The sequence below is a fragment of the Xiphophorus hellerii genome, chromosome 16 (genome assembly GCF_003331165.1).
Source record: "Xiphophorus hellerii strain 12219 chromosome 16, Xiphophorus_hellerii-4.1, whole genome shotgun sequence".
Lineage (NCBI taxonomy): Eukaryota > Metazoa > Chordata > Actinopteri > Cyprinodontiformes > Poeciliidae > Xiphophorus > Xiphophorus hellerii.
In genome coordinates, this window is record NC_045687.1 from 11216047 (window position 1) to 11228057 (window position 12011).

General features: G+C 37.8%; 1 protein-coding gene across 1 annotated transcript; it reads right to left on the reverse strand.

The window, feature by feature from the left end:
- Positions 1 to 567: 567 nt before the first annotated feature.
- Positions 568 to 11615, reverse strand: hid1a (HID1 domain containing a). Its single transcript, XM_032587770.1, has 19 exons — positions 11453 to 11615; positions 10695 to 10844; positions 9996 to 10166; positions 8280 to 8396; positions 7598 to 7704; positions 7378 to 7494; positions 6709 to 6916; positions 6538 to 6594; positions 6316 to 6456; positions 6125 to 6215; positions 5752 to 5903; positions 5587 to 5665; positions 5272 to 5436; positions 4955 to 5182; positions 3727 to 3878; positions 3569 to 3655; positions 3389 to 3480; positions 3139 to 3297; positions 568 to 2543 (listed from the first exon to the last, which is right to left on the reverse strand). Exons 1-19 carry the CDS (start codon positions 11516 to 11518, stop codon positions 2480 to 2482), a joined length of 2403 nt encoding a protein of 800 aa, XP_032443661.1. The 5' UTR covers positions 11519 to 11615; the 3' UTR covers positions 568 to 2479.
- Between the last annotated feature and the right edge of the window lie 396 nt (positions 11616 to 12011).

Consider the following 12011-nt stretch of genomic DNA (forward strand, 5'->3'; position numbering starts at 1 on the left):
CTCACCTTAACAATTATGCAATGGTTTGTACAAGATTCTCACAAGTTTCCCAATAAGACACACTTGAGTTTTTTGTTGTAAAGTGAAAATGTGGGGAAAAAAAAAAAGAAAAAAAGTTGTGAATACTTTTCCAAGGCAGGTCTTGTATTGCTTAGTTTTTTTGTGGATTGTCCAAATGTCCAGAGTCAGCAGGAAAAAATTGCTGGTCAAACCTTCCATGAAAATATTTCTAAGAATATGTTTGTGTGTTAATAAAACACATGAACCCGCCAATGAACCTGCACTTCTCTCAGACGCAAAGTCTTTTGTTTACATCAAATCCCATGTAGCGTAAGCTAAGTAGATGACTAAGCAAGTTACAATTTCTAACAGGTTCATGGAACTGGAAAAAAATCTGTTTATATTTTAAACAATATCCTGAATTTATAAATGTCTCCAAGACACAGTTTCTATTTTACTCTGAACAAAACCTTCTAGACGCGCTTCTTGGAAATTGACATGCATAAATAGGGTGTGGTTAACCCAAACTCTCTCTAGGGCCAAGAAAAAATGGGGGAAAACATGTAAGACCTTTGCTAAAACTTTTTTAATAGATACACGTACGAAAAATATGTGACTATATTAGAGGGATGCAAGGAACAAAATACATAATAGAGGCATAGAACAGTAAGGCTGAGAAGTAAAAATAAAGTCTAATAGAAAAATGTATATTTAAACACAGGTTATTTTTATGTTGTTTTTAAAAATTATTTTTTATCTTTTTACTATGACCCTTCTTATGTGTCTAGAATAAAGATATGATGGTTTGAAGATGAAATGGCCTAAAACACAGTGAGAACAAAATATAGTTAGCTTTATTTTTAAATTACTAATAGGTCAAAAACCAATTTCAGATATCTTGAAAATGAGTTTGGTGAAACTCCTTTCATGTTAAAACGTCCTGCCATTGTTCGCCTGTAGCGAAACGTGGCTACAGGCGTGTTTCGTAAAGTTTGTCATCAAGCTGATACCAATTGACCCAATTTGTTGTCATTTGTTACACCTTGTTCAGGGTAGCTTTGTAACCCATGCAGAGAAGAACACATGACATTTTTTTTTTTTTAGCTTTGAGACGTGTGTTAATGAACACACCGTCAAAAACTTGTTCAGCAGATAAAAGGAACACACTTTTCACTCGGTAAATATGAAAGAATGCTCCTGTACAGTCTTTGGGTATTTAACACATAAAAGAGAGAGAGAGGAAATAACTGTATCTATCTACATTTAGGAAAAGTTGAGTGGAAGAATTAAGTGGATAAGTAGCAAGGATAGCTACAACCTTGCCTTGAGCACTGTTGAGGAAATAAAACTTAAAGCTGAATTTTAGGTTTCTATTAGTTGTAAGTCAACAAAAAAGTTATTGAGGTCAATACACCATGTTTAATTAATCTAACTGCAGTTTTTAAATTAAACTAGTAAAATAAATAATCTAAATATCCCAAAATCTAATTCTACCAACTCTGGTAACCCTGTGGTTCCTATTGTCTTTGTCCTACAATCAGAACAATTTGAGTTATGACACATAAGCTGGTCAAATGATGTCTGAACTATGTGGCCAACTGCAAAAAAAATAAAATAAATTATATATATATATATATATATAATTGTTCATCCAACTCTATGCTGCAAAAATCCATCTTCACATTTTCAAATGAATGGGGAACCTAAGTCAAAAGGTATTGTGGCTCCATCTAGTGGCTAACATGGAAATTCCACATTCATTTGGTAAACAATAGGTCAAGGTTATGAGATCATATGTACGCAGTTCATCTATCTGAGGACACGCTAAAGCATTTTTCTGCAAAGCATACCAACAGCAACACATAGTTCACAGAGCCATAGTAATATATATTTTCAGGACAATTCAAGAAAATACAGTTTTAAAGTCAAGCGCTGCAAGGTTCACAAATCAAAGCAAGAAGTCAAAACAAAAAGTCTAAAATAAACCTCTTGGTCATTTACATAGAAACAGCTCCATATCTGAAACATCACATTAAACCACAACCTGAACAGACAAGTCAGAGAAGTGCAAGTTCACTTTAAAGCATAGGAAATACAATAAATAATTAGAAATACTAACACAGTGTCATCCAAGATCATTTACATGCCTTTGCTGGAAAGCACCACATCCTCTATAATAAATATCACAAAAGTTAAATATTTCTGTTACACTTCTTTGCTTTTTGAAAACGCTTCATTCTTCTCAGTGCTTTAACAGACATTCTGCTGTCTCAAAGTCTTAAAGAAATGTTAAAACATAGCTGTTTATGGACATTGATGATACTTCATACATCTTTAATCTTTCCAGGTCAGAAAGTGTTTGGTGCAAGCATAATAATTAGAAGACAGGTCTAACACAGTGAGGTTTTTTTTTTTCCAGGAAACCAGCAGATACTTCTAGAATAAGAGCAGTTCAGTTTTCAGTCATCAAATGGTTAGCTTACATCCTCTGGATCTCAAAAAGGCGCACGTCAGTGTCATACCAGATGGGAGGATCCACATTGCTGCAAAAAATAAATAAACACAGATAACAAATAATTTAATCAGAAGAGGTGGTAGATCCTGATAGAAAATTAATTAAATCAGGACATTATTCTTTGGCATCATTTTACAAATAGCAGAGAATCCCACAACGCTCAGTATTTGGTCCCACACATCTTTCTTTTCACATGCTAACTGTGTGGTGTCAGCAGGAGACAAGGCGATCATTTTCACAGCTATGCATTTCCTTATGGCCCAAGGCTCATCCATACACTTTGACTTGTAATTTGATGTTAAATCATGGATGCCAGAGATTTTTCTTCACCGAAAGCCTATAGTTTTCGTTATGGCACATGTCTCCAGAAAGAGAAACACAGCACAACTTCAAAAATAATTTGGCAACAAACCATTCAATCAGAGATAAAAGCATCCGCATCATCATCAGATTTGATTCACATGGCTATTATACAAGTCATATTGACTCCTTAAACCCAAGAGATTCAGATTTTCAAAATTTAAAACAGCTAATTGTATGCTGTTAGCAAAACATTTTAAGCATTGCCTGGTTTACTTAATATTCTTTGTATCATGACTGATTTACAGTCATGCCTGACTTACCGCAAGTAAACAACTCCCCACATGTAAGTACGAAACCACATAGCAGTGCCCGCATTGGCCTGATACTTTCTGATGAGGATGGGGTGAGGAACTGGCAACAGGCCCACTAACGTGCCATGCTGAAGGAACTTCAGGATCTCTGATTCATCTGTTAGACCCCTGGAGAGAAAAGGAACGCATATTTTGTTTTTCTGACAATATTTATCAAAAGGTTCAAGGAGACTTTTGCATTTCAGGACATGAAACCAACTTGTCAATGCAGATCTTTTCCACCTGGGGAACTAGTACTTGTAGAAGACGCATGATAGTCTGAAGGGGCAACTTGCATTTCCAAGATAGGATCTGGGATAAAAGAAAATAATTACTTGTTTACACTGTTAAAAAAATTCTAAAAGTTTATCTAATAACTAAGGTTTTACAGTTTGCTCACCCATTCTGGGGTAGGAGTCCATAACGAAGTCGAAGAGGCACTTGACAAACGCCTTCTTTCCATCTCTGCTTCAGTGTAGAAAACATCCTGGTAACACCAAGAAAACATTTGACATTAAATTCATGGACAACACATGGAGACAATAACAAAGCACTTACCTCATTGTCTCTGCCTGAGTTTGACTCTGTGTCACTGCTCCCAGCGGCTACACTTTGGTTTGAGTGGACCGTCCGTGGAGAGTCTACCTTTGGGATTGACACCATGGTCCCATCCTCGGATACCTGTGACTTCTCAGTCAACTTATCTATGCCTGAAAGAAGTCAATGGCATAACAATAATCAATGAGGTGGCACTGGTTAAAAACATTGGAGAATCAGCTGGATGTCCTTGCTGTTTTGGTGCTAGCTACTTATAGTAATACAAGCTGTTACTGTATTTCTTTTCATTATATGCTTTCAGACGTTAATGGAACATGTTTAAAATGTTCTAATGAGACACGGACTGTGTAAAAAATGCTAATAAATATAGTTGCCATATTGGATATTCAAGACAGAGCAAACTTTTTAAATTTGAAAATAAAATGTAATCTTCAAGAATGCGATTGCTATTTTAGGCCCTTGCAAGGAGATCCGCTAATGCAGATTGACGATATAAAAAGGAGATCCTACAATTTAAGCTTTACCTCATGACAAACTTTACTGCATGGTATGATCTATATTTTATAGGCAATAGATGTGTTCATATCTATAATCTTAGCTCTTAGTAGTTTGAAGCAAAAATAGGTGTAACTAAAAAGCATATGCATGGCAACCCATTGTGTTAAATAGAATGGAGTTGCAATTCATGTAACTAAATTTAGATCCATCTATATTAACTGGATTGATTTTCTTACATATTTTTTAACTTAAAACTTTTTGTAACTTTTTGCAAGAGGTGACACATACCAGTCACCATCTGGTATGTGTTCAACAATTTATCATCCACAAAACGTTTGAAATTCTGCAGTTCAGTCAAAATGTAAAATTGGGTTCATAAACCGAAGCCCTTGTAAAAAAAACACCCAAAAAAAAGTTAAAAAAAAAAAAACAGTTACAGAACTCCATGTTTCACAAACATATCTGCAGCCAGATATGTCATACGGTTGAAAAAATTGTTGCATTATGCAACACATTGAGGCTCCGAGCAGCAGCTGGTGTTCTAGCTCAGCCGGGAAAACAGTGGGAATTAAAAAAGAGGAACTTCTTTACAGGCATAGCTGTAACAAAAACGTGGTTCATAAAACATTTAACTAATTCAGGTCCAAGAAGAGGGACCATAAAACTAGGGAAGGTTTTATATTAATTATGTAATGACAGAATCCAAAGTATTCAGTCGAAATGAAAGTACCTGGTATAGCGACTAGGCTGGCCTTCAGTGTACCCGGTTCTGCTGGCACCGCGGGGTGGGAGCCCTCCATGGACACAGTCTCTTGGGAGCTTGTGCGGGAAATCACATCTGGTGACTTCTTCTTCCTCTGCAAAGCCTTTTGGATTGTAGCGGGGTCAGAGGGCAGATTTGCCAGCTGGTGGAATACGTTGCGCTTGCGGATGATGGCATAGACAAGATTGCAGTTTCCTGGCAGAGAGATAAAAATTATTATATAAATAGACATGCAAAATTAAAGCATTTCAGCAACACACAGACGCAGAATGGATCCAGCTTACCATCAAACTGGTACTGGATAATGTTGTTGAAAGCCTCAAGAAGGAAAAAGACAAGATGGTGGTTCTGAACGGTGGAAAACAGAAACCAGGTGGTGGAGAAGGCCTCCAGCAGGTGGAGTAGTTTATTGGCTGCTACCATGGACAGGCTCTTCAGGTAGGGGGAAACTGAACAAGAAGAAGAACAGATGTAATACTTGGAGAATTCCTATTTAATTCAGTTAAATATGAGAACTCCTTCATGACATTAAGCCTAAAACATTTAAATGTTCTATGATTTCAGGAAAAAAAATGATAAAAAGAAAGATGCCAACTTACCATTGACAATAATTGTGAGCAGGCAGTCGAAGAGAGGTTGGAGGCGCTGGTGTCCTGTGGTGATAATTTTGTGAAAAACCTAGAAAACAAACAGAAACAGTGAGACTTCACATGACTCCAATCAGCAATAATTGTTAGCTTTCAGGAAGCAGTATCCCGTCTCACCACTATCAGCAGGTCTGCGTGCGTCCCTGTGAACACCGGGATGTCCATTGGAACATGGAGAGAATATGGCTTATTCAAGCGCACACCAAAGTTTCTCTCCCCGCTCAGCAGGAGCAAAATAAACACACCGATGTGCATGAGTCCGACACGAGCTGCAACCAGAACACAGCATACTAATGGAGTTGAGGCATTTGACATATGAATATGCTTTTATGTAAACTATTCCACATTCTCTGTTGCCACGGAAGGGAAGGATTTGTTATTGTTTTTGGTGTTAAATGAAAAGTAAAGTAAGAGAAGTAAACCATGTGGGATCACACATAGCTTAATGCATTACTTAGTGTTGGCCTGTAGCATAAAATCCCAAACTTACATTGATCTGCCCTGGCATCATTCAGGTAATAGAGAATTGGAACGAGAACATCCAGCACATCACTGCTCTTCAGGACGAAAAACAAGAATTTCTGTTGAGTGAGTCATACAGTAAAAGTGTTAATTAACAAAAAAAAAAAGAGAGAGAGAGAGACTCCACTATTGTTTCACTTTATTTGAGTGCTTTTCAACCTTATTGAAGTCGCAGAGTTTCCAGAAAAGCACCAGCAGCTCTTGGTGGAATTGAATTTTCTTGGTGGAGTGGGGCAGGTACGTCTGAGCCAGAGGATTGGTCAGTAGACGAGCGAGCCCCTTCAGCACAAAGTCAAAGTCCTACCGATGGAGGAGTGTAAAGATAACTTTCAGTAATAGAAAGAAATTGACCAAAATTGTTTATTCTTTTTAAAAACAAACCTCTTCTCTGTGAATCCTTGACAAGTAATTGACAAAGAGGTTTTCAGGGCCAGCATTCTGCAGACAGATCAAGATTTTATTTTTTATTTATTTATTTATTTTTTTTCACAAAAAGATATAAAACAAAATATTGTCAACAGGTTGTCGGCCTTTGTTGCTCTCTTGTTATACCTCTAGCTCCTCTATGCTGGATGATGAAGCAGCAGGTCGGGGACCTCCTCCATCGTGCTCCAGTGTCACAATAAGAATCTGTACAGCCTGCTCCACCAGCTGCTCCCGGTAGTCCGCGAATAGCAGGTGGTTGTAGGGGATACCGTAGCCCACCGGATCATAAGCACAGACCACATTGAGGAGAGATGTGAATAGAGGAAGAGCATGTCTAAAGAAGAAAAAAAAAACATGAAAAGACTGTTAGAGACTCAAAAAGTGAATCTCAGTAAACCCTTTCTCCTCATGTTCTGTTTGCCGACTATGTTAACTACATAAGGAAAAGGAAAACTCGTCCATGTCAACATGTTGACAAAATGATGTGAACAAACAACACCTGTGAAATGTGAAAAAAATAAATGGTTGTTTTGTAAGCATTGACAGGTCACCAGTTCATCGCAGGACTTTTCCAATTGATTCCACTTAAGAATTTCAGTTTCAAATAAATTGAATTTGGGTTTTATTAGCTGTAAGACATAAGTACCAAAGTTAAAAATCAACACATGAAATATACATCACACTGAATATGATGATTCTATATCTTGAGTTTCCCTTGTGGAATTTAAATAAATTAATTGTTCAATTTAAAAAGGTATCCAACTGTATGTGGACGATCATATAGAATCCCCTTACCTATTCTCTGTGGAGCAGAAGAATGTGACCCAGGGGTTGAGGACGCTGTTGTCGGGTGAAGGAGGCAGGTACATGGCCTCTGAGAAGCAGGTTAGTAACAATCTCAGCAGCTCTGCCCTGAAGATTCAAAAAAACGGATCATTGTGTGACAGAAAGGGGAAAATAATTCTGATTCTGTGATTTAGGTGTTGTCAGGTGCAGAAATATAAACCAAACCTACCTGTTGAGGTCATGGATGTAGTTAAGAGGCGGGGACTGTGCAAATCCCACCCCAGCCTCCCAGATGTACTCACAGCTGTCTAAAGACTGCATGTTCTCCACTGAGTCCTGGAAATAGTCACGATAAACACTTCAACTTGAATTTCTTTAAACGTTGCCAATGGCTAAACGAGAAACATGGCATTAAAAAGATGCCCTTTAGTAGACATACACTAGTTCACTCTAAGGAACATATAATGTGTTGGTCTCGATCTTTGGAAAAGAAAGCCTAACTTTCTCCTCATTTAAAAGATAACTGTTTTACATTTCATTTTACAGTCAACATGTGAAAAAAAAAAGCACTGTGCATTTACGGCGGCTGCCTGGCTAGACATTCTTTACTTCTGAAAGAGGAAAGTTGATGCCTTCCTGCTGCAACCAGTGGAGAAACCTGTCACTATCTCTGCATTCTGCTTTCAGCAAAACTCAAGGGACAGGTTAGTGAGGTGACTTCGGATCAGGAAAAAAGAAACAGTGCTACGAAAATAGCGCTTACCTTTCAATCATGAGACAAGATTAGAGTGAGGCTCAGACGAGACAGAAACTATTAAACTATTTCCGACACTGCTATTGCTACTGTTGGTAAAATGACAAATGAATGCGATTGTAAATTAGATTGCAATGTGAGGACATTAGGTACTCACAGGGCCTCTTCTGTGACTGTGCACAGTGAAGTCAGGGCAGAAGAGCAGGTCAGCGATTGCCAAGAGCAGCGACTCAGCCAGTGGTCGGGCTCCATCATCGTCATCCAGCTCATCTGTCTGAAAAAAGATGCCCGCAAGAAGCTTTATTTGCATGTCAGAACTTTCCGCTGTTTGCCAAAATAAATTATTTAATGTAATCTGAAATAGACAAGAGCTCCTAAAATGAAAAGAAACTACTTTGCTATGTTATTCCCATGCTGATTGGCACAAGGAAAGGGCCAAAAATTGTGCATTACAGCTGGAAAGAAACAGCTTCGAAAACTTAAATGGGCCACAAAAAGCAACTGCCTTTGGCATCCCTTATGAGATTTGCAGACCATAACCAAAAAGAAACCCTATAGACAAGGTGCACTAGCATCTTGCCTGGGTGATTTGATCACACCGGACACTAAATACAAGTGCGAAATGCATCTGAATTATCTTAGGTTGGCTTTGCTGTAAATGATGGAAATGGATTCATTCTGAACCACCTGACCCCCCACTGACCTGATGTGAATCCCGTCAAGCAGCAGTTATTACCAGAATATCTATCTAAATTAACTCATTGTTGGAACATTTTCTTTGTTCATAAAGTCATGTAAGCAAAAGATTAGTCCTACTGGATTATATTTGAGAGTTTTCTCTCTAGAGGATTATTTCTTTTGACTGAAACAAATATAGCTTCAAAAAACCAAATGGTAACATTTAAGATTAAGATTAAGAGGTTAAGATGGAAGAGAGCAACTATAAATAGACGCAGCAAAGTAACAAAACATATAGACGTTTTGGATAAAATGCTCAATTATCAAAAGATAGTAGCCATACACAAGAAACCCCACGGAGAAACAAGACATGGCAAAGATGCAAACTGACAAAAAAAGAGATCACTAAACAACACCTAGAAGGTATAGCAAATATAGATGAGTCAATTCATCCCTTTACCAATTCATATTGCTTCATTTTATACCTACATGTCTCCATTTGATCAGTTCCTACTTCCATTTCATAGCTATAAACAAACTTAAACTGTTGGACATCAGTTTATTTTTGTTTCTATGGAAGCACTTTCACTAATTTATTAGGATAGAAAGCCTTAAAAATCCTCGTATCTCAGTTAATTGAATGGAATTTTATCTTCTGGAAAATTGGTATCTTTACCCCATTTAACATCAGTTTTGGTTCTAGCCCTTTTTTGGGTCATCTGAGCCTTGGGATATATCACATGTTATCACCATTGATTTGTAAAATCCACTGGTCACATGAACACATTTCATTTTAATAGATTGTAGGTAAATTACTCATAACTGCTTTAAAATTTGTAACTGAGCAAATGAAGTAAGAAATCACCAGGCCACAAAGTGACAAAAAGGTAAACACATGAAATGACCAGCAACCAAAGACCACAAAGACATATAAATGACAAAAAAAATGAATAAATCAACAAATAGATAAAATGTTATGTATTTGTAAATAAAATAAATAAAATAGGATGCCAAATGACAAGCAGATGCAACAATACAAAAAAGTCAAACAACAGTTCTACAGTGATGCCCACTAATAAATTCAATATGACTGTAAGACAACTTAACATCGGTTCAATAAAACATAAAAACATACCGCCAAAGGGGCCTCAAAATCTGTTAAACATTACCAAGAATAGTTTCTGTTTCCACTCACCCCAGCATGTCCTGCACCAGGCACCGTTGACCAGAAGAACCCTCTCCAGTCTTGGTCCTCAAAGATGTAGGGAAGAATCCGGGTCAGGATGCGAGTGCAGTTCAGAATCACCTGCTTCTCCCTATCGGTTGGACAGCCAGACTCTGCTCCCTGCACCAGCTTCTCCACCGCCTGGAAAAAAAAACAAACAAACAAACAAGACATTGTGACACTGTGTATTTCCATCCGGTTTTACTCGTGCTTCAAATGGATTTTGGGTGCAAAATGTATAATGTAAGCTATAAATCTAGAACATCTTGCTTACATAAGGAGCACTGTTTTTATTTTTGCAGACAATTACTAAAAAAAAAAAAAAAGTCTGCATTTTATCAACAGTGTGCCAGACCTTTTGTCTAAAGCAGATAAACCCTGGTAACAAGCTTTGCTTCGAGGACTCTGGTCTCCTTGCTCTTTATTTAATTATGCTGCACGCCTGTGTGTGTCTGTTTTGTTTCAGATATGCAGCTTCAAATGGAAGCTGGAAATAAGAGGCAGGAAGCAGAGAAAAAGGAAGGGGAGTTGACTCATTATTCCCACATCTAAGTGGCTTCCAAAAAAATAAATAAATAAGTCCTGCACTGCTACAATAATATTATAATTTCACTCCAACGTGGGGATATCCTCATATTCCTATACGTTTTATGTTCTTTCTGTGTGTACCTTATAGCAGAGGGTTGCCAGGTTTGACGGCGACTCCTCTCGAACAGCTCTTATCTCTGCAGCTGGCACCAGCGCAAAAACATCCTGGACTGTGATGGTGGTGTCTGCCCAGAACTGGTCCCAGAAGGCATCCTCTGTGGCTTCCACCGGCTGTGGAAAACACGGACACATTCAGTCGACAGATTCACCAGATGAATCAGATTTTAGACGCAAAAGTCAAGCACAATATTTACTCATTTTTAATTGATAACTATACTTGTCTAACCTGATGGTACACAAATGTCCATTATCTTAATGGCAATGTAAACACTGAAGCTTGTTCTAGCAACAGTGGATGCTTTCTGCTGCGCACCAACCTCAGCCTCCACCTGCCGCATCTGCAAACGTGTTTATTCCCGGAATTACGTCATGAGCTATGATTTTGCTGAACGCCACCAGTAATTATCGTCAAACACTGAATATGTAGGCTAACGCCAGGACACACGGTTATGGTTATTTGTTTCCCAATCCAATTTATATGTACCACGCATTTTTACGGCGCCTTTAATCTACAGCTCCACAATGACATTATAATCTTATCTCATCATTTTTGCGAAATAAAAGGTTGGGTTTTAAAAGTCTGCTTGCAGGCGGAGGTTAATTTTGTTTTGCTGCTATTTCGGAGCCGCTTTCTCATCTACGCGGTGATGCTCTGCGGTGCGCTCTTGCGCTCTGTTGGTAATAATTTGTTCCACTGAAGCACACATATATATGTATACCTGTGTTTTGGTCGTGAGCTGGATCACCGCTTTCCTGAAATTTAGCTTTGAATCGCTGCTTCCCATCGCGGTCGATTCCCTTCAGACACGTAAATCTGCTGCCGCTGAGAATCCCTGTTAATCTCACCTCCGTCCTACGCTTGAGTCATTGGTGGAGGCGTGTTTTTTTCTTTTTTTTCCTTCCTTTTTTTTTTTTTTTAACTATTGGCTGGCTGGAGCTATGGAGCGTCTGAAGTGCCAGATTGTGAAAGATAAATTAAACTGAAAAATAAATAAAATTACAAATATGTCATATCAAACTGGAAATAAATAAATGGGATGTTCATAATCAACTGAATGGATAAATAATTCAATAATACTTTGCAGAAAATTAGAAATTCTATAAAGGTATTATGTATTACCATTATAATTGCATGGTTCCTTTACTGTAGTGGATTAATTTATATGCTAATTAGGCCTGCCTCTTGATACAAATCAGTAAAGGCTTCACAAAAAATAAAAATAAAAATAAATACAAGTGCCTTTCACCTCATAAGAAAGATGTGATATATTTGTATAT

Coding starts and splice junctions, on each gene's coding strand:
- hid1a (XM_032587770.1), bottom strand. CDS start 11,518: ATGGGAAGCAGCGATTCAAAGCTAAATTTCAGGAAAGCGGTGATCCAG. Junction 3,879..4,954: donor CAGCCTAGTCGCTATACCAG/GTACTTTCATTT, acceptor GACTTCTTTCAG/GCATAGATAAGTTGACTGAG. Junction 2,544..3,138: donor TGGGGAGTTGTTTACTTGCG/GTAAGTCAGGCA, acceptor TATTTTTTGCAG/CAATGTGGATCCTCCCATCT.